The 23,615-nt window shown below is 36.9% G+C and overlaps 1 protein-coding gene across 2 annotated transcripts; it reads left to right on the plus strand.

The window, feature by feature from the left end:
* Positions 1 to 1,503: 1,503 nt before the first annotated feature.
* Kr (krueppel) lies at positions 1,504 to 21,790 on the plus strand. 2 transcript variants are annotated; one of them, XM_069131518.1, is made up of 4 exons: positions 1,504 to 2,082; positions 6,463 to 7,138; positions 8,359 to 9,186; positions 21,686 to 21,790. In XM_069131518.1, the coding sequence occupies exons 1-3, from the start codon at positions 2,043 to 2,045 to the stop codon at positions 9,170 to 9,172; spliced, it is 1,530 nt and encodes a 509-aa protein (XP_068987619.1). In that variant the 5' UTR covers positions 1,504 to 2,042; the 3' UTR covers positions 9,173 to 9,186; positions 21,686 to 21,790. The 2 variants fall into 2 exon arrangements, with proteins under 2 accessions (XP_068987619.1, XP_068987618.1); XM_069131517.1 differs by lacking the exon at positions 21,686 to 21,790 and having other exon boundaries at positions 8,359 to 9,547.
* The last annotated feature ends 1,825 nt before the right edge of the window (positions 21,791 to 23,615 follow it).

The following is a 23,615-nucleotide window of genomic DNA, read 5'->3' on the forward strand; positions in this document are numbered from 1 at the left end:
CGATATTCTCTGCTGTTTTAATTTAAATTTGTCTGTTACAGTAAAATGACCTAGTGGTCACTTACCTCGCCTTAATAAAAATCTATGTAATCGATTAAATCGGGGATCGACTATATAATGCAGGTATAAGTTAATTATGTTTGTAAATACTTAATGAGATACTGCACTTTGTAACCAAACCGTACTTAACGATGCGATTCTTACCACCAGTAATTAACATAAACACGGAACAATATGTGATTTATGGATTTCAAGTAATAATGACCAAGGTGTTACAACGGTCAAATAAGGACAAAAATATATAACCCTTTTAATCCCTTAAAGCACTAGCCCGTATCTCAGAAAAGGATACATTTCTCGTATATGCATGGTTTCGTGAAATAATAGAAACACGAATATGTTCAAGTTGTTAGAAGTTTTGTTATCGCTTTTGTATCCCTTCTGAACATTCTGTGTATATTGTTGCTATGTAATAATAACGTCAAAAATCAACGTGAAATATAGATACGAAAAAACAAGATACTATTCTCAAAACTGTAATATTGAATTACCTTGTGCCTCCACTGTATTAAAATTTATCATACATGACTAGATTTGCAACATTTTTACCAAAAATATCACAAAAGGCACAATTAATCACAAAAGAACAAAATAACCAAAAATATGCTTCCCATAAAAAAAGAATAAAAATAATAATTTTCTAGGTTGAAACGAAAGTAAGCATGGAAAGATAAACAAGAAGAACTTTCCTTCGCAGACGACTCTGTACGACAAAAAGGAAAGCTAAAATATGCATTAAGAGAATGGCTATCACGCAGGAAAAAGGTCACCTTTTGTAACAATCTCCTTTTATACCCTTCCACCTGTTTTTTTTTATCGTTCTTGCAACTCTCAATCCGAAGGGGTGGGTAAGGACGTTTACAGTTGCAGAATATCGTTGCGTTCTGTTTGCTCCCTCTCCTTCATGTCACGTCCACTCCCTACCTCTTCTCGCACAGGTTTCACCAATTACGCGCCTTCTGTGGCCGTACTCGTCCATCCTGACACGACAGAGAAATATACAGTCTTCCCTACACTTCCGAACTACTCCCACCCTTAAAGATCACGGTCGCAGGTTCACCCTGTCTCGTTTCTCGTTTACTCTATTCCTTTCTCTTTCTGAACCTAACGCTCTAATATAACGTTCTCTTTCTATGCAACGTTCTATCCTCGTCCATCATTTCACCGAGTACGTATTCCAAGTGTATATCTTTTCTCTCGCGCTACACTTTACGTCTTCCATTCTATGCATCTTCGTCTAACACGCATTAGGCTTGCCTTATCCCCCAAAGAGGCACGTTTGGTGCGACTCGCGCATCTAGGGTTGCGATTCGAGAGGGTAGAAAAGTCTGTGAATAGTAGGGGAAAACAGGAGGTAGTGGGGAGACTGGAAGTAAGGCGGTGGGGGATGTTTGACTACAGAGAGCGCGACTCGATTGTCAGTTAGTATTGGGTTAGGTCAGCCCAGAGTAACATCGTTGGTTGTCGTCGTTCCTTGTAGTCGAACGGCGACATTCGTTGTTTATAGTAGAGTAGTATCACGTTTTTACATACCTTGTTTTCTCTTCTGTTTTTGTTTTCCTCCTTTTTTTTTGCTCTTCATTTCTTTTAGGACGTTCGGTTTCGCGGGACACGCGCCAGTTTTGTCGAGAACGTCGACAGAAACGACGGTCATCAAGAGAAATATATCATTATATTTGATGTAAGTTCAATGAATAAAATTTCGGTGATCTCTCGCGTCGCTTCTCCGCGTTTAACTGCCTTGACCCCGAGACGAAAGGAAGAATTGATTTTGAAGAAATATTGGAAACAGGAACATCTAGAAACGATCCATTCGTTTCATTCGACCACGCTCTTTGTTTGTGCAGTGTCGCTGTTTGTTAGATTATACGTATAAGCGTTCGTCTATACATCTCGTTCTCTGCTATCGTCGGAAGTGTTCGCGCATTGTGTACAGAAGTGGATGGAGTGTCATAGTGAAAACACGTAACACGGATCATAGAATGGCACTGTCTTATCTTCAAGAGGCGCAGGTTAATGCAGGTATGAATTCCCACTTGTCAATAAGCCCATTATTCTGTGGCGCACTATTTAATACACAATCTTCCATCAACTCTTTCACTTTTTGTAAAAACTATTTTCGTCAGCAGTTAAAATCACACGTATGATTTCGACTATTTGTACAACTATCATATATATATATCACATATATGTATATGTATATATATATATCATATAGAAAAACAAGGATTAAATTTGACAAATATTAATTTTCAAAGATACTTTCTTCATAAAAACTATAATCCTTACTATTTCTATGTACCAATTCACACAATAGAAAGACTAAATCGGTTTTACTAAAATAGACATATGTTCTATCTAATGCTTTATACTGAGTCTTATTATTTGGCAAAAACTTCAATTGTGGCTATGAAAAGTTTAATGTTTGTGGTAGAATTTCCAAGTTGGAAAGATATTGCAATCGACACCAACGTTTATTTCATCTTCCACACAAGCCAATTCCCAATCTAAATGTTTCATAAATACGAGTTTCATCGCGTATAACCGCGTCACATCCGGTCGAAAACAAAAGGCATTCGCAGTTTCTCGTTTCGCGTTTGTTTTGACACACGGCCAAGGTGATACCACTTTTTCTTTGTTTTGTACCAAAAGAGACGTGCAGTTACACAATCGCGTTATGTATTTACCATGTTCCACGAAGTGGATACAATCGTGAAAAAAGACGAATGAATAAAGTTTTTCTAGCTTAAGGAACATGTTAACGACAAACTGGCATACCGCCAAAGTCTAAAAGTGCTTGCGGCGACACAGTCGTGTTGTGACACATTGTAAACATCGATAAGCCAGGAAGACGTGAAATTGCTCGACGGAAGGGAGAGGAGAGCTCGCTTCATGAAAATGAGACTCGACAAGTTTCGCGGTTGCAACCGTCGTCCGAAAATAACCATACCACCGTGTGATTGCAACGAAAATGCTCGAAAACGTGAAGTGCACCGCCGGCGTCCGTTGTGAACACGTTTTCTAGGTTATAAACAAAGTGCAACGGTATATTTTCTCTACGCGCGCGCGCCAACTTGTGTTGCGCATTCGACTAACGCGTTTAGTTACAGAATCAGATTGAATCGAATCGACATTCGATTAGCTAACGGTCATTCGCATGTAAGTTTGTTAGATAAATGATATTTTGAATGGAATTTATATCTTATTAATCTTTGCTTATTATTTTAACGTACATAATTATATTTCTTCTATCATTAAGAAATTTTTTAGATTGTAGATTTGTAGATCAGTAATGTAGTAATATACGATTCCTCGTTTCGATTAATCGAAGTATGATCTTGAGGTTAGTCTTTAACCAATCATATTTTCTTTAGCCAATCTTGTTGTCCTGTACAAAATTCTTAAGTTAGAAATAAGTATGAAAAAATCATTGTTAATAGAATAATATGTGATTTCTCGTTGCTATTTCTCGATGTATGATCTCGTGAAATTCTTTTAATGAAAGGAACTTAAAGGAAATGAAACGGACTTATTTATAGCATCATTATTCGGTTACCATATACAGCAAACAGTTTCGTATATTTCTTCATTTATTTAATTTATTCTTAGAAGTAGTTTCCTGTAGGTTCCATAATTCACGTACTATCGTTCATAATATATATATAACGTCAACGCCATTCGTTATTGCTTAATGAATATGTAGAAAGATAAACAGACTGGTGTAAGAGAAAAAATTGCCCAAGAATCATGTACATTTGAATATTTTGATATTCAGTTATGTATAATCAAACTTGGTATTGAACTTCTTAAAAAAGAAATTACTTTCTTGTTTTGCAACTATTTGTTGCAAGAAAATAAAAAAATTATTGTACCTTTGAAGGAAAATTTTATGAAATAGTATTTGTAATATCACATTTTTCTATTTTCCGATTTATGAACTTGATCAGCCTCTGAATAGCTAAAAGGTCGCTAAGTAGAATTCAAATTCTATTAAAATCAAATTAAGATAATGGTTTAACAGAAAACTACATACTACTTTATTTATAGAATCGACCAGATTTTATAAATGTATTTTTCAGTCTTTATTGAGATTACGTTCCATGTTCAGAAGTAAAGAAGGCTAGCAGCGAAGAAGAAATTTTTATTCGGACCTAAGGGAAAGGGATTCGGAATGGAATATTGGGGTTGCGACCAATTAGGGTAGGGATGCGAGCGGGGCGGTACTTCTGGTCGTGTTGCCGGGAAACGGCGATTGTAGGCTGTAAGAATCTTAGGCCACGTTAAGGGAGGTTTTAGGGTAAGAGAAGAAAAGAGAATAGATCTTACTCGCCCTTATTGATTCAACTGGGTCTCATTACAGTTCCCCTTCTAAACGGTCCATTAATTAGTAAGTGGCGGGCTGAACCGCCATGACCGGTTGATTCATTGTTTCCTTAAATTAAACTTCGTCTCATCTTGCATGTAGATTGCAAGTGGCCAGTTAGACAGAAGTCTTCGAATAATTACGATTTAAGTCCCGATGTCGATTTATTCCTTCTGCGAATAAGAAGTAAAACTTCGAAAGAAAACGATCACTCTCCGATGTAAATGCACCATCGAATTATTATTTCGTCGTTATCATAATATCTCTTGCATCCGCTAATTTCGTAAAGCGAGCCTCTTATTAATTCAATTACCTCGTCGAGCCTTGCCAATCACGCGAATAAGCAATCATCGGAAGGTGTAACCCTAATACGAGGGTTGCTCTCTTTTTTTTTTTCGAGGATGTTAAAATTATCTTTCGTAATATCTTCTTCACTTAAATTGCTTTATTTTAAAAGAAGAATATGCTAAGAATCTTTATTTTTTAACATTCAAAAACAGAGTTCCAGTATCACTGTTTCTTAAGCAGAAAACACGATTTTCCACAAACACTGAAACTCCGAGGTCTTATACGACCGTATACATTTCATATCTCGAAAAAATTAGATTTCTTTGTAGAAACAGATCCAAAATACAATTTCTATATGAAAAGTCCTGAAAGTACGGTTTCTGTGAAAAATCTTCAAAATGCGATTTCTACGTGAGAACTTCGAAAAAGTTTCGTTCCCTGTAGGAAAAATTCTTCGACGTTGAATATTCCCAAAAATTTAATTTCTACGTGACAACTTCCACAAATTTGGTTTTCTACTTGAATTCTTTGAAATTCAATTTTTATGCCAAAACCCCAAGACGTTCGTTTTTAGAGATTTCTACTCTAAGATCTTCCAAAAAAAACATGCTTTTCGCGCCAAGAAATTCCTACACTGAAAATTCTTCGAAATTCAGTTTTTACGCGGAAATCCGCGAGAATTCCATTTGTACGTGAAAGAAAAAACGTGGAAAATCCGACGTGTACGCGGAAAACCACGTGGAGATGTTCGTAGAATGCAGGCACGGCCTGCACTTTCACAGAGTCGTTGGCCTCAAGTCGAAGAGAGGCGGGTACATCGCGGTGACGTGGGTGGGAAGTCGAGGCTTATGAATGAACCGCCGCCGTACGAGAGTGTGAGTGAATGGAGGAGGACCGTGCTTCTCGCTCACGTGTGAGGAACGTGTGTGGGAGGGCTTTGAGGGAGTGACAAGGAGGAAAATACAGACACACTGTGGAACACGCGGGAGAAAAGATCGTCGTACGATTCCGTACACGTACAAACGCTCGTCCTTTTTCGCGCATCGTATTCGCGTCTCTCGTAGCCAACGGGCCACACCACGCGATTTGTTGTGAAACGCCACGCTATTCGTCAGAACGTCAGGCAACTTGCGAAAATCTGTATCCAGAAGTCGACTTCTTCTAATTTTTATTGCTAGGAAGATAGCTATCTTGTACTAGTATTTTATAAAATCAATATTTTCAATCGAAAATCAAAACTGACATTTTTAAATTCGTTTTATCCATTTGTTTGATATATTATGAGAGATGTGTAGGAAATAATAGTTAACAGGAATTTCATGGTTATTGCTTAATGTAGTAGTTATCTAAAATGAAGGTCAATGTTTGTGTATGCCTTTCTTGAAGTTCTTGTAACATGATAGTATAGAAATAAGAAACACTTGAAAGTCTATATGTCCTAACTAAAGCAGAATTATTTTTGTCAGTGTTCAGGATTAGTATTCAACTTTCTCTGCTATAATACGTAATTATCTCGTTTGTAATCAATTACCATTCAAGAAATCTTTCTCTTTTGCTAATGAATCGTATAACACAAACGAAAGGTCGCGAAAACGTTTCTCAAATTTGAACATAGACCATATTGATATCAATATCAGTTATGGTCATAATGTTACATATTAAATCCATATTTGTAAAAATTGACGAAATTTCCTCTACATACGATCAACGATTACTTTTAAACCAATATTAGTACGGCAATAATATTTCAGGACTTGCAGCCGGGCAGCACCTCGACATGAAGCAAGAATCGGAGAAGCAACCGTTGTCATCATCGCTGAACAACACGTCGCAAGTGATGTTCCCTGGAATGGGTAACACATCGCCAGGTTTATCTATGCTCACACCTCAGCAATTGCTGGCTGCAAGTAGAACAGCAGCTCTGATGGCTGCAGGGATTCCCGTGTCGTTGCACGCGACATTAGCCTCCAGCCCGTCTCTGTACAGACACCACCAAACTTTATTCAGTGGTTGGGCTCCACCTACTGCATCCTCACCTCCGTCACCGCTTCACCACTCACCAGGACCTGTATCACCCGCGTTGAGCAGTAAATCTACGTCCAAACGCGCCAATAATGGCGTCACAAATAACAACAACAATATTAACAGCGTAGTAAGCAGTAGTGGTGATAAAATCACGAAGAGAGGTCATACGACCAAAAGGAAATCGCAAAAGTCGAAAGTGGATACTGTACAGCAACCGTTAGAGGGCTCAGCGCCTTTAAGTCCACCAAGCTCAATCAGTCCCGAAGCGGGCAAGGACGGAAGGGACAAGGTGTTCACCTGTGGAGTGTGCTCCAGATCGTTTGGCTATAAGCACGTGCTGCAAAACCACGAACGCACCCACACCGGTGAAAAACCTTTCGAATGTCCAGAATGTCACAAAAGGTGAGTTTAGAAAGAGAATGATTGTTCTTCATACGTATTTTAATATAATGAGTATTAAATTCATTTTAGATTACTTAACATCTTATATAGTTTCTCTCATCGATATAAAAAATTATATCAGAACAAAATTGATTGGTCTGTAATAACGAATGTTATGAATTCCTGCCCTGAAAGGCATTTTTTTCTAAGGTCATATCTTCTTAACTAGGACTATATACATTTATACAGGACTTTAGGACTATATACATTTTTTATGTAACAATCGAAGCACTTCATATCATCGCAAAATTATAACTTTTGTTACGCAATAGAATCTCTGGATGATCGTGATCTGGATATGTTAAAATGTTGACTGGCATTGATATCAAATATAAGATATAAAATATCACGTGCGAAGATCTTATTTTTAGTGAAACAAGTTAAGCAATCATGTTAATGTGTCTCGTACTGCGTCATCAATGACGCACGACAGAAAGCAAGAATAAAGATTTCATTACTAAGAAAATTAAAATGACAAAAACATAGTACGATAACATTTTCTCGGAAATGTTTTCGGTGGTTATATATCTTAATATAAATGTCTCACTTGATTTTCAAGTTGTTTCAAAAATATCAATTTTTGTGCGATGCTCAGTAATGATATTAATCTATGATGAATATATGACATTAGATCAGTGTTATTCTTGAATAGAATCCCATTCGTATCTCTTCGAGATAATATAACGTTAGTTAGCTTTTGCATGATTTAATGAAAACGAAATAAGCTTAAAGCCTTGAAAAAGCTTTAAAACAAAGCCTTAAAGCATTAAAAAAGTAAAACTCATCGTGAATTCTTTCCCATCGACGTACATTGCTTATTTCTTCGCCTCGTGTTTACTTTGTGCTACTATTCTTTATTCAGAATTCTGAACATGCAAATCTGCAGGCGCGATATTTCCATTTGAAACGTATCTGGAAACGATACAGATAAAAGTCAAGATACCAGCTTTGAGGTGCATAATATTTATTCCGTTGCCCAAAGGTTGAACCCTTTCAACATACTATCCTACATCAAAATTTTTCTACATTTTTACAAACGCAATATACTACATTTATCCTATACTTACCGTGTCCTTTCACCTTTTAGCAGAAGTGCACACGTAACTTCCAATTGTCCAATTAAAAGATCCAGAGTCAAATCTTCCAAAATTAAGAAGGAAATCATTACATTTGTAATGCAGATTCACACGGGACCATCATCTAAAGACCCACATGCGACTTCACACGGGCGAGAAGCCTTACCACTGTAGCCACTGTGATCGCCAATTCGTCCAAGTAGCCAACCTGCGTCGTCACTTGCGCGTGCACACTGGTGAACGTCCATACGCGTGCGAGTTATGTTCAGCCAAGTTCAGTGACTCAAATCAACTGAAAGCTCATTTACTGATCCACAAGGGCGAGAAACCGTTCGAATGCGAGCACTGTCAGATGCGATTCAGACGAAGGCACCACCTGATACATCACAAGTGTGGCACCAGCATCAACTCTGGACAAGTAACGAGGACACAGGTTGCCTCTCCGTCCTTGGCAAGCGACGATTTAGATGAGGATATCGACATTGACATCGACGTAGAAGTAGAGGAAGCCGAAGCATCATCATTGGTTAGCAGAAAAACAAGTGCTTCAGTTAGGCCTGTGCAGCAGTTAAGTAATCAATTAGCAAGTCCTGTCATCGGCAATTCTATGCCCATACCATTGAATTTAGCCGGTATTCCTATGGATCTACCAGAGCAAACAGAACCAGAAGACTTATCTATGTCAACTGGTATGCAGTCTCAGTGCAGACCACATTCTCAGTCAAATAGCATCAGTGACTCACCATTAAGTCGTAGCCCAAGCAGTGACACCATTCACGGAGAGGACGAGGATGATACCGATATGATGTCAGAAACGTCCAGCTCGAATGCTGTTTTCGTTCAAAATCACCACAACAAATACACACACTTCGCATCCCTTGGAAACACTGCCGCGACTAATGTCGGCCACGCGTCCTAGTGGAGTCTTTAGGGGTACGTAGACATAATACTTGTAGAAAAGCCATCCTGTACTTTATCTCGGTTCGACGCTTCTACCCAAGGAAAAACGCTACTCCAAGGTTTTTAGGGTGGGCAAAGGAAAAGATATAAGGGGAGAAAGAAATAGAAAGAGATCGTCAGAAGGGAGAAAAATGGAGTTTCTCGTTTATATTGGATAGCAAGGCGAATCGAGTCCCAACAGGCTCACGAATCGAATTGAATCCTCACACTGAATCCTCCACGCACCGGTTCACAGTCACTATTGTTAAGATGCTTTTTATAGATATATATATTATATTATTATAGATGATTATTAATTATTACTGTACCTATACGAAGCAGGGGGGGGGGGTGAAAGATAAATGTCGAGTATTAACAGATCGTATTGATATGTATGTATTGATATGATGTATGAGCGTATTGGCAGATTTACGAGTATTCTCTACGTAAAACGTGTAATTTATACCGCAAAATGGAACAAACATTCAGGGACGTGAATCTTTTTTGGCAATGAGAAAAAGAAGAAAATTGATTGATATTATAGATACGAGAGGAAAAGCAGCCAGGATTTTCTTTTCTGAGCTGTTGGTTTATTTCCTTCGTGTACATAATTACGCGACAGCAAAGAAATTGAGAGATAATTGTGTATTTAGTTGGTCGCTGTAGTTTCGCGTGTTTCGTTTTTCAATGAAAGCCGCGATAATGAGTTTAGATAGATATTATTACTTAGATAGGTATCTATAAAAATATGAGAGGCAGAAGCAAGCTATATGTAGTTTGCAAGTACATGTGTCTCCGTTCGTGTAAATGTGAGCGTGACTGTGTTCGACACATATGTACATATGTGCACGTGTGAATGATTGGAGAGAGAATCGAAAAATAAAACTAGAAATTACAGAATGAATGTATTGGTATACAAGTTCCTCTGACAGTAAAAGTAGCGGGGGGGAGTGACATCGGTTCGTCGGTCCTCTGTCGCTTTCGCACTTCACTGATTTGTCAAGCTGTCGACACCATTGTTCTTTTTTTTTTAATTCTTTTATATTTCTCAGCGTTCTTTGTCGATTTTCAATTTCTCGTCTTCCTTCCGTTATTTTTTTTTTTTTTTTTTTATAAGAAATGTAACTTTATGCAATGTATAAGACATTTTTACAATGCCCTTTTTAAGTTAATTTTGTCTGTAACGGTACCACACAAGTAAGTTATCTGAAGTACACGTACGCGTGTAACTGAGATCATAACTGTTTGAACTACTCATACTTTGCGACGGTATCAGCGTGATTTTTTGTTATGTAGCACCGAGAACGAGCTCGAGATTGTTTCTGATTTGCACCCTCAAACGTATACTTCTAGCATCATGCCTTTCGCTAACGAGATACTTCATTTCATATTAAAGTAAGAGAATTGTGACACAAAAGATTGACTTCGATATATTTAAATATTGCACTATCATTGCATTTAAATATTAGAACACATTTAACGCTAGAGTTTTATTAAAATTCATGGAATATCAATCGCTATCTTCACAAGCTTTATATCTACATACACTTCTTCGATTCCCAACTAACAATCGAGAAAATAGCCACAAATTTTTGCACTATACGGCAAATTAAAAGTCATAGTAAGGTAAGTTAAGATTTCGAGAATTTGAATTTAATTTCTTAAAAATCTTCTAATTAAGTCTTTGGATTTCTATTTTTAAGAGTCATCCGTCTAGCTTCACAATAAATTAAATTAATATATGCTTTCATAACTTAGAAAGATGCATTGAATTTTCAGTAACAATAAATAGCAAAACACTATTTTATGGAATGTAGCAGAAATCACTCTACGTATTCTTCTATACGCGAATACACACATCAGAGTTCAAAACTCATCTTGCAAGAGCAAAGAATCAAAAAATCCGAATCAGCCTTGATTTACATTGGTCTTCGCAAAAAATTCAACCCGTAAGACGATCTTCCAGCGTGATTTCGATTCGCATTAATCCATACAATGATCGAAGCCTGCGAGTGGATCCTTGAACGAGAATCCTTCGTTTCACGAAGGATACGTGTTCTCTGTTCATTCTCGTTGTACAATCAGGGACCATCTTTTCTTCTCCGATTTCCATCTTTTTTTCTAACAGGCAGCCGGTTGCTCGAAGGAGAACGATCTTTTGTTGCTTAGACTACGGCGGCCGTCTGTTTCGCGCGAACCAGTTTTCGCAATGATACACACAGCCGCGTGCCGAAAATTCGCAGCCGGTGGTCGTCTTCGAAACGAGATAAAGCATCCCTCCATCCGTCGTCGACTTTCTAGCGGATAGCCTGTGCCAACTTTGCCTCAATGGTCCTCTGATTTATGTTCACCGGTCAGCATGCAAATTTCATCGGCGTGGTTCGAGGCCATTTCGACTCATTGTTCCATGGGTCAGTCCTAGGACTCTTTTTGGGGACGCGAGAAGTGGTCGTGGTAACATCTTTCATCCTCCCTCTTCCGGGTCTAACTGGGCCCTATTTGTTGTTTCTGAAATTGTAACGCCGAAGCCAAGCGTAATATAACACGACGTACTCTGTATAGCGCTCGGTTTTTCGATGACATAAAAGGACAAGAGAAGTAGGTACCCTCGTCTGCATTTTCTGCAAGTGCCGCACGAAACACTCCCGGGCACACAAATTGCCCTCGTTTCGCTTCCGTTCGATTCGTACGACCACTTTGTAAGAGAAGGAACTAGAGAAAAGGTCCGGCTGGTGCGAAGAACAATTTCTTCACTGGATGTTCGACTCTGTTTCGTTTAGATCTTTGTTAAATCTCGCGTTCACATCATTTTGTGTTAGATATCTCGTAATTCAGAATTAACTTTTCGATGAATAACGTTAATAAGATTTTTTTGAGTAAATGAATTATTTTGATCTAAAAATACCAAAGTTTTCTTTCATTTCTCCTAGGATATAGACTAAGATGTAGATTCTCCACGGATCTAGAGAATCGTCTTTTAAACCGAGTGCACATTAATACTCACCGATATTTTTTCCTTCTTTTCCATAAAAATAGTTTGTATCATTGAAGATAGCGTTTGAAGATAATTTAGCATATCAAGAATGAGATTTTGCTTGATAATTTTACTAAGAGATAAAATTTACTGGTACATATGTTTTTGAAAATGTGTCTCTAATTTAAACTTTGAATTGAATTGATTTTATATCTATATTTTAAAATCATAATTATCAACGAGACATGGTAATCGACGATCGAAGCACAAAGCAAACGTAAACAGTTAACTGCATCGACGTAGAAGAAATAAGTTTGGAAATTAATCGGTGGACTTTCTCTTTTCGAAAGTGAAAATATAGTTGGGGTCGTACCGGGGAAACAGAATCCATAGCCGCTGCGTTACACTTTCGCCACATTCTTTCCCAAAGGTCCCGACTCATCCGCACTTTTCACTCGTTATTCACGTTCCAAGCTTTCGAGGAGCATTTTCCAGCCCACTTGCCTCTTCCTTCCTCTTTGAGACCGCGCGTTTTCGCCCTTTTATACACGTGTTACGAAGCATCTCTCGAGCTCTTTCCAGCTAAACATTTTGATCGCTCATTACACTGCTTCTACGTACCAAAAATTTCCTATCCTTTGGAAATTATAGAAAAAACTCACGGCTTACACTACAGTGTGTAGGAGAATGTTTATGTAACGTAAGAACTTTCAAATCATTCATTGTTTATTTTTTATTTTGCATTGTAGTTCTGAGATTATTACGACACATGTGATACAAATTACGGTCGAGAGCAGACCGACGCGATACGTTTCATATACATTTTTTGATAAATGGTACTATACAACATATTTCATGGATTTATGTTTTTACCATCAATGTATAATTACACTTGGTTGAACTGCACAGAAAACAACCAAATATCTTACTGAACAATTCGACAAGAAATAAGGATGTTATTCTTAAGTAATTTCATTTTTCTAATACCCTGTAAACGCATCGGGTCATTGACACGTTATAAAAATCTTTAAATTACCTTCCTTTGAATTTCCGTTTTTATTCGAATAAGACAATTGTCGTAAAAACTAATAAGTATTTCAGAATTTGTCACACTTTTGAAAAGCGTGAGTGTGAAATCGATACATGTACCCAAACAATGAAATTTAGGAATTTCCAAACGGGTCGAATTAATAAGTATCACTGCTATAATCTATTAATTCTATCATGCTGTATTTGTTTATATATCGTTTCGAATGAAATAGAATGTTCCATTTATTTTGAATAAAAGATATTTTTCTTCTCCGTTTGTTCGTCCATTAGTTCGTCTTTAAATAGACGTCAATTGATTTTAACATCGACAGCTATTCGAGTAACAGCGACAGAGGTCAGTAAGCTCCGGCCTCGTACCCCGGAGAAAAACAAAAACCACCCCGAATCCCAGGTGTATTGTATATTTAGAGAGACCCAACCTCAAAATAAAGCGATATACAAGATAAAAAAATATTATAAATTGCGGTTTTTCTTGTAATATACGAGCGTACCGTTAATCCTTCAATTCGTTTTTCGACTGAATTTTACACTCATTTATATAACAATTAAGCTACGAATTTTTATAACGTACAAAGGTATAAATATTGTTTAGAATATTTAGAATTTACAATGATTTTCTCCTATTTAATTTTCATTTTTACAGCTCTCTTCATAAAAGTATAAATTCTCATGAAAGTTCGCAGCCTAGTAATAATAATCTATGGATGAAGGACCAATGTCGTTGTCATTGAAAATCAACGTGAGCTTTTACCTTAATCGAACTAATTACCGAATCGTATAGCAGTTCAAAAAGCGAATATAAAAGTAGAATGTCGTTGCATATAAAGATTTATGCTTGCAACAGTGACTTGTGATGATAATAGTTAGAAAAATAGTTTGTATTATAACTTGTTTTTGTTAATGTGTTTTCTGATGTGAGATGGTTCATTCTCTATTAATAGAAGAGGTAAAAAGGAAAAATAAAAATGTAAAATAATTCTTGGCTAAGAATTCTCTCATATATTGAATTCTTTAATTTCTTATTATGAGTCTATTTCTAGAAAATAATCTAAAACTGAATTAATTTAGTATCATTGAGAAATTGCATTTTAATAAGATCGTTTTTAAGTTATACATTAATTATATGATACATGATAAAGGTTAATATAAAAATTGTAATATTTCTTAGGAAACCTTTACAATCACTAAAATAGCTATTTTGGTGAAATCATCTACACCACCTGCACACTATTGATCGTGTTAAAATAAACGTATACTAAACATAGATTCCATTAAACTACGCAGTACCGCAATAATATCATGTTCCTCGTTTGATTGCCATTTGTTTTTCCTATAATTATGTGCCATTGAGTAGATTATATATTCGCAAAAGATAAATAGTCTTTCGGTAGTTAAAGCTAAGAGCACGGTACGCTCGTCGATTCTGTTTTGCACGACATCGATCAGTTGTTTGAAAAATCGAATTTTAAATGGAAGTTTAGTAACGTAACGAGAGGCAAACTACGCTCTATCCTAGTTTTATATACGTCATTCTGTAGAATTTACGTCGTCGAATAGATAAAATCCACGAAGCAAATGGCGAAAAATTGATACCATAAGAGGAAAGGGCAAACAGGAAAAGGAATAAAGTAAAATCGTATGATTCGTTCTTTTTTTTCTTCTTACCAGTCAATTTCCATTCGTGGACGATAGATTCTACCCGACGACGATTTCTGAAACATGGTACCTTGAAAGAGATCGATTCCTAGTTAATGGTTGTTAGTTCCGAATTGATACTGGTGAAATTACGTTCCTGTCGGCCCGCTATATATCGGTTCATATATACGGGCCAATTGTTTTCTATGTTTCTTTGTAAACAGACCAGAATCACTGAAAATAATAGCCGAAGATGAGACGAAAGAGAATTAATGGATTAAAGATAAAAACGGAAGTCTCGCGTCGAGTACCTATTTGTATTTAAAGAAACAAATAGAATTATCGCTTGTCCTACCTACTGTCGTAATAATCATTATCGTTGTTGTCCTTTTAATCTTAATGTACAAGGGAAAAAAAGAACGTACGTATACATATGATTACTATATGTTTGTGTCATACTATAACACTATGTCGAATACGATGTGTATCGCAAAGAAAAAGTTCGGGAATCGTGAGTTAGCGGAAGTGAAACTCGAATACAATGTACATTAATACGAGAAATCATACGATATTTATCACGACTAGAGGCTAATCTGTATAATATAATCTTTATTAGCGATCATGTATATCATTATCGATTTATGTACTAAACGCGTAGTAATATCTGTACGATATGACTAACGAAAAAATTTAATATTTATTACTCGATTGAGCAAGTTGGAGGGAAACGTATTCGAGTCTGCGTCTGTCACTTCCGATCGCTCGAATACTCGATTAAAAATTATGTACCTATGGTGTATACTTCTCTGTATCTATGTAACTAGAATTATACGTATATAGTTATAATTTTGTACAGTCAACGCAGACGCTAATCACGTATGCACGAGCCGGTCGATCGTTCGCGCGCAAATTCAAATACGATTAATCTCGATGTTCGTTATTGCGGGTTGTTTATTCTCTATGGTGATCAAACGAACGTGAGTATCGTCTCTATACTTTCACCATGTGAAAATGCTTCGAACACACGCGCGCGCGCGAACGTCGCCATACACACGGTACAAATTCAAATTTTATGCCTATAAACTACTACTATAAACGTTGATTAACAGTGTTCCGCGGTATTTACGGATAGACGATATTCTCGCTACTCTAATTAAACGAAGGCTACTTGAGATTAGGCGCCAGATACACGTATACCGTTCGAAATGTCGATCGCTGTGCACGTTTCTTATGGACATCCTTTGATCTTTGATACGTCGAAAGATGACAAACTATTCGAATCTGATATTGTTAAGTTACAGATAAATGTAGTAGTTGAGATTTTGTTTCTGATCTATTTTCTATTTGTACTATATCGCACGTGGTGAATGTCAATGAGGATCATTAGGTAAATTGGTTTGGTGTCTTTAAATATATCAGTATCTCGTAGATAACTATCTTTTGTTTCATGACAATTCTAGAAAAATACTACCTGTAACTTCGTTTGACTTTATACAATGATTTTAACAATGTAGTTCTAACACATGACATCTAAATCTATGTTGGAATTTTTGTTCGACGAGTCACTGGATTAATTTACGTATGTAATATATACTCAAAGAACAAGTAACTCAACCCAAACTATTGTAAAGTTTACCTAACGATACCAGCTTTAAAGTTAACATTGTTCGCAGGCGTGTATCCAAGGCATACAAAGTTTCTCAATGACAGCAAACAGTCTGTAGCCACCGTTCATAAACATCCTATACAAGTTACTATATCCTGTGTTGTATATTCTAACGTCTTTCAATTACAGTTATATTTACAACATTTCCAAATGTTTTCTACTTTATATCATATTCGTTACGTCGTTACACGATGTAATGTTATTATTGACGTACAATAATTCGTGGAAATTTTACAGTGATGACACTGTGCAATTATTTCTTATTTTTAGTATTAGAATCATACGATAGCATGTATGTATTACATCATTGTGTATGTGTGTGTGTGCGCGTGCGTGCGTGCGTGTGTGTGTACATGTATGCGTGGAAATTGAAAACTGTCGAACCACATAATCTCGTTGCAAAATTACGATATTTTGTCATTTGTGTGCACGAAACTTTGCAGAGATTTACTAACTCGATCTAGCAACCGTTTATTATAAAGATTTGCTGTAATAGAAATTTTGCACGCGTAAACACATGCCTGCAAACAATGTTTGTATATCTGTACACGTCATTGAATAGAAGCGAGAAGAAGATAGAATTTGTTCGTTAAGAGACACGTCGTGTACGATCGATCGAAGATTTCTTTTCTAAAAAAAAAAAAAAAAAAATAAAAAAATAAAAAAATAGAAAAAAGCAAAAACACGTGGCGTATCGGCGAATCAAGTGGCACTCGATGTATACTATGAAACTGACACTACCTCACCAGACACCTAATATATCTGAACCACAAGACTGATTTTTAATAGTATTCCTAAATAGATAAGGAAAGAGGGAAAAAAAGAGAAACTAAAGTGGAAAGAAGAAGTAAAATAAAGAAAGAGGAAAGAAGAAACGGGGTATTATAAAGAAAGATATTGCGCGTACAAATACGAATAGACCGTTTTTTAAGTAATATAATTAATCATAGTACTTTACCCGTAGTTATTATTATTAAACATTATTAATTATTATTAATTATTGTCATCGTCATGATCATACTGCGCTATTTCACTGTCGGTCGTCGAATTCCTACCTTGGAAATAGGAAAACGAAACAGAAAACAGATTCTTTGTATTATAATGGCGTTTACTTGTAATTTTATCGATCCTACCAAATCACACGAACCCCCTCTTTAACTCTCACCAAAAGTCTATGCCGGATTTCTCGCGAATCATACCGCAAACCACCGCCACTCATTGTAATGAATGTTCCCATCGAGTTGACGTCTGTCAAAATATTTTTATTATTAAAAACTCACTGTTTAATCGTTCTCGCGCTTTTTCTTTTTTCTCTCACATCACCTATCTGTCTGAATAGATCGTCAAGATGGACTCTCTCAAGTTCTTCAACCAGGCATAAGTGCGTAAGTATTAAGAAATATTCTTACTGATTAATATTTTATGGAAAGAATCATCACATTGTAGTAACAGTTCTTATAGCTGGATCTACTAACATTTCGTTCGGTACTCAACAAAGAATTAAAATGAGCATGGCATATTAATTGTTTAATCATTCTTCCAATACACGATCTAGAGATACTACATTCACGATGACGAATCACTGTGGCCATGGTAAGTAGATAATCCTCCACTATTGCTCCACTCGGTCAAAGCGCAAATGTATTTAATTTGATCGTTCAATTGTCCGAACATCGATATTATATATTCGATGCGCTTCGCTCAACGAAACCGGTCGCCGTCGGTATAATCTGCCATACATGGAACCATAGCGGAGTAAAGTTAACAGATTCCATAGGAACCGGCGATCCATCGATGTTTCTCGGGAACCCATCGATAAAAACCCAGTGTCTATTATCCCCTGAAGGACCGCGAGGCAAGGACCCGAATAAACTGTCGCGGCCCACAAAGCGTCAATATTTTCACAACTCATCCGAGGTTGCATCTTGCAACAGCAACGCCCGATATTGTAGGAAAACGAAAAAAAAGAAAAAAAAATCATAGAGAGAGAGGGTGAAAAGGGGTGGATACTGAAAAACTGCACCCGTGAACCACTCCGCGTCTCTCTTCCACCTCCGATGCTCGCATCCATTTCGCTCGTTTTTCGAGCGAAACGTTGCTGCACGAGCTGCATTCAGCTGCGCGCCATTCAATTCGACGAGTTTCCAAAATCTAGGATTCCACACACGAGATTCTCGGTGTGCGTGAGAGAAGAGTGGCTGCCGGCGCTGTTAAATCGTTCGAGAGAGAGAAGGGAAGAGAGCCGGCCGTGGCACAGTGACACATTATGCCGTAATGTGGGGGCACGTGGCAGATGCAGAGGATCGAGTCTGGCTCGATGGATCGGTGAAATCCGTCCGCGCGCAGTTTCCTTTCCTGTGTCCGCCTGCTTCGTCCGGATAGATGTTTGTTCCTCCTTACCTTTGATCAGATGAGTCGACAGACATTTTCGTTTGATTAGTTGCACGTTCTGGGTATTAGTTACCGTTGTCCTCGGGGAATTGTTAAACGACACTTTAATGTACGACTGAGGGATGGAATTGGATATCGATTGCATTCGTTCGTGGAGATATCGAATGAAAAATATCGCGTGCATGTATGCAAATTTGTGGGTATATTGGTTCTTTTGTATCCAAAATGGATATTATACACATGAAAACATTTGAGTTTATAGAGTAAGATTTCGAGAATTTTCACACCTTATAGATAAATTGTAGGTTTACTAGGGTATTTATATGTATAACTAGTAAGATTTAAAGAAAGTACTTTTGCAAAACGTCTTCAACTTTACTCGCTTAATATTATCATCGTCTTGCTACATCACGATAATTATTAACTTCTCGCTCGCAGCTGAAATTAAGAAACTCAATTTATTTGTAATTTCTTTGCTCATTAGCAAGTGAAATTTCGGTTATAGCCGGTTAAGTAATGTATCATTCTCACCATAATACGGAAATGTAGCTTGACAATAGCTATATCACAAAAATATATTTTCAAGAAGTACATAATAGTTGACAAAAGGAAGATTAAAATTTTTATACTTTTACACTAGACATATATGACATTGATAACGGTGCAGCATCTGTACCGTCCGATACATCCTAAGATAAATACATTATATTTATTTATTGCTCTTGTCGAAATCATAATTCTGTCTGAAAAAAGGAAACGTTGAAACTATAGTATTTAGTTTGGTATATCTCTATTTTTGTCTTGTATCTTTTGTTCGTCTTTGAGGCAACCAATTGTATATTACCGGGACTATGCAGACTGTTGACGTAGCAAACCTTTTGTAAAAAAACACCATGAACGCACGAAGAAAATTTCGTAAGCGCTGAGCATTCATTTTCGTACACATTAAGAGAAAAACTGTTTTCGAGGTCAAGCTCCGGAAAACTGAAAGGTTTCTTGTCCGTTATGTTACTACCTGAATATTGGTACAAAATAAATAAACATATGTAAACTGACCCGTAGTAACTACATATAGCAATAAACCGACTGTCTTACTGGCTTAACTCTAGCAGGTAAACTATGCACATTCAATATTTTTTATTAATTCGAATATATTGACTCTATTAGACCTGTAAACCAAGGAACATTTCAGTACCACAAATATAAAAATATTTGTGCCTCAGCTATTAAAAAGGTATTGGTTTTATTACTTTATAAAATGCTTATATTTATAATGCTTAAAATTGCAAAATATAAGTGAAAGCGATAAACTTTCGTTCATTATAAGAACAAGTTTCAAATTCGACCCGTAATTTTAAAATTCTGTATCAACAGTCTTCTTATTTTATTTAAGGACTAAACTAATGTTACACGTTACGAAACATTGTGGATCCGTCATTTACTTTCGAACGTTTTTTAAAACCTTGAAACGGTTGAAAAATTCTACCACGATACTAGAGACCTTAAAGAAACAATAGAAAATAAATAGCTCCCAATTCCGACTCACCAGGCCTCATTCTTAAACTCCATGCTCTAATTCCACAGGAAAATCTACTCTGTGGACTGCTTTTCCACCTTCCAAATAATCGTAAGCCCGTGAGCGACGGTACACTTTTATGCGTGCCTGGATTTCACGTAATTTTGGGTTTCTCCGAAAAGTAAATGGTATCGCATTTCTTGGGGCGCTGCATCGGATTGGCGCATTGTCAACGGTGGGCCACCTAAGGACCGAGGGTGCCACCAGTCCACGATCCCTTTCATCTCTCTTTCTTCGTGACAGCACGCGCGCTTTGCCCCTATAAAGGAGCGTTTTTTTTACCAGAAAGACAAAAAACAAGGAGGCTGGCCGATGGAATAGCGGAAGAGGGGTTACATCAGCGTCTCCTTCTGCCCTCTTCTCACTCAGTTCATCGTGTGTGCTTTTAGTAGGACGCGTGGCGTGCACACGACGTCATTATTTCACGTCTTTCTCTAATGCTTCTCTGCCCCCAGTGCACCAGATGGAAAATTTATGGCGAACTAGTTGCGCGTTTCTCGAAAATTTCCTCGTCGAGTTGTCTCCATTAACGTCAGTTCAAAGATCGTCCTCGATCTTTTTAAATATCGCCGGAGGACTTCCATTAACGATGTTTCAACATTGATAGTGGAGAGCTACCGGATCCACCCCCTCCTTTGCAGATTCCTTTTTTTTTTTGGACGGAAGTTAGTCGGTTATTATAAATCTTCCAGAGGGCATTTTTTAATATCTGCAAATGGATTTTCCATATCTCTTATATACCGTGGTTCGTGAAAGTATTTTAATACTTATAAAATATAATATTTTGAAATTTATTTGATGCTGTAATGAGACTCATCTGTCATTCAACATTCAACATAAATCTGAAAATGTGCATAGAAGCTATAAAATATTTAATGAAAGTAAATATTTTGTAGCAATCAGAAAGGTATTTATTATTTGTACAGTCGATTATTCATTATAAACCTCGATATTCACGGTGCATATTAATTCTTTATTAAATATAGTTCGTTGTAGATATCTCGTAACTTTTACATATATTCTCAGATTGGTTTTAAATTCGAACGACGTAATCACAACAGTCGTATCTCGTTACAGTGCTAATGAAATTTTGGAATGTTTTATATAACACACATAATATAAATATACAAGTTTTCCATAGCCTGTGTTGAAATATTTTCGTGTGCCAGTATATCTATTAAAATATAATTTTCGTTTCGAGCTATATAGCCCAAAGAAAAACAGCAGGGTTAATAGGTATAGAGGACCATGGGACAAGCCATTCAGGGCAATAAACATCCAAAAACTTCACCAATTTCGTTCTTTTGTTCCTTTTTGTTCTCTTCGTGGCATCGTTTGCATGGAAATCGAACTTAATGCCCGGAGATGGAAGTCACGCCCGAAGGAGATCGCCGTTTCGTGCGATGTTCGAAATAGCGGCGTTGATCGTTTTTTTCATTGTTCCTGGGCCATATGTCGGGAATAAAGCCGACTTCCGTAAAACGGGAAGTCATTTAAATTTAGGCTGTTTACGGAATTTAAGAGGCGAACCGAAACAGAGGGTGGAGAGGGTGACGCTGCGCTCCGACTAATATATTCCAATTTTACGTTCATTTCGAGCTTCTACGAATTCTCTGGATCCGTGTATTTTTAGTTACTTGCACGAAACTGTTTGACTTCCAGAACTAAACAAAAAGACACTTTTGGTAACACATTCAACAACGTATTGAATTGTCAAATTGCTCTCCCGTAAGAAATAGAATGTATTTTGCTCCTCTATAATCGTCATATATATTAAACGGATTTTTATTGCATTTATGGGATGTTGAACAATGCAAAAATTCACAAAAACAGGCATAATACACAAATATTTAATAAATACAGCAAATCCCTGTCTGAGTCCTAATTTTCCTATTATTTTCATAAAAGTATGTATTTACACGTATATTTGTACAATCCAATAATACATATATAAAATATCTCTGTTCTTACCCATTATGATTGAAGAAAACAGAAACGTAAAGAATATATATGAAACTGGCAAGACTAAAAGGAGAAATAAAGAAGAGATGAGAGAAAGAAATATATGGTATATGTTCGATCGAAATAGTTTCATTTACTGATGACCGGATACTTCCGGAAGTACGTTTCGAGTGGACGATGGAGAAGTGGCGGATTCGAATTCGAAGGACCGCACGGGGAGCCGAGCAATATATTTTCGAAACTCGTTTTCCAGCTAGCGGGAGAAAAAAAAGGACAATGAGCTGCTCCGGTGAGGCCCGGTTTCGAGTCCTAATTATACAGCACACGCCAAATAAATGGGCATCGTTCCTCGAAAGCACCGTTGCCTCTCGGCAGTCGAATGCTCTTCGGCTTCTCGTAGCACATCTAATGATAAGTAGAAGACCATATGGCGAATCCTTTTGCCACCAGTCAAAATCGCCAGGCACCAAGTTGCACGACCTTCGGACGAACTCTTCGCGTCACGAACCGATCCTGATATTATACACTGTGGTTATAGGGTGATTTGAGTCATCTAAACTTCGACATTTTAACATCCAGTTATGAACAAACAAACTTGTCGTACATCTTGAGACGCGATTATTTTTCAACTTAATTAAGAATAGGGAAATATCGTTTTCTTTAGGTCCAGCGAGAGGAAAAATCAATAATGGGAAAATGATTCGTATAATTTCTCCGAAGGTTTATTTGACTCTGCGAGGAAGTATTATATAAAAATTAGGAAAATAAACAACGAAATAACTAGCAGAAATAAAGTATGCATCTTATCGAAGTATAATAATTACAATTGAGAAAGTATCGTCGAACAAACTTCATTCCTTCGTATCCTCGCAGAAAACAAAGTCATATTACGTTTATATTACCCGTCAAGATATAACGAACTAAACTTCAGCGAAGAAAGTAGATCTCGACTAATTCGCTTAATCGTACTTTCAATAACGAATTTTTGACCCAATTAAATAGTAGTCGATATTTAAAAAATGTTCACGAGAAATGTAAAAAAATTCCAGATTTAAAAATATTCTTTTGGATATCGAGAAATCGGATTCAAAGCGTCGTTTCACAAGAACCGATAATCAAATCCAAAACATCGTTTCACGAGATCTGATGGCTCGAACGCAAACGCTCTC

The sequence above is a fragment of the Bombus flavifrons genome, chromosome 2 (genome assembly GCF_040668555.2).
Source record: "Bombus flavifrons isolate JBK064 chromosome 2, iyBomFlav1_principal, whole genome shotgun sequence".
Taxonomy (NCBI): Eukaryota; Metazoa; Arthropoda; class Insecta; order Hymenoptera; family Apidae; genus Bombus; species Bombus flavifrons.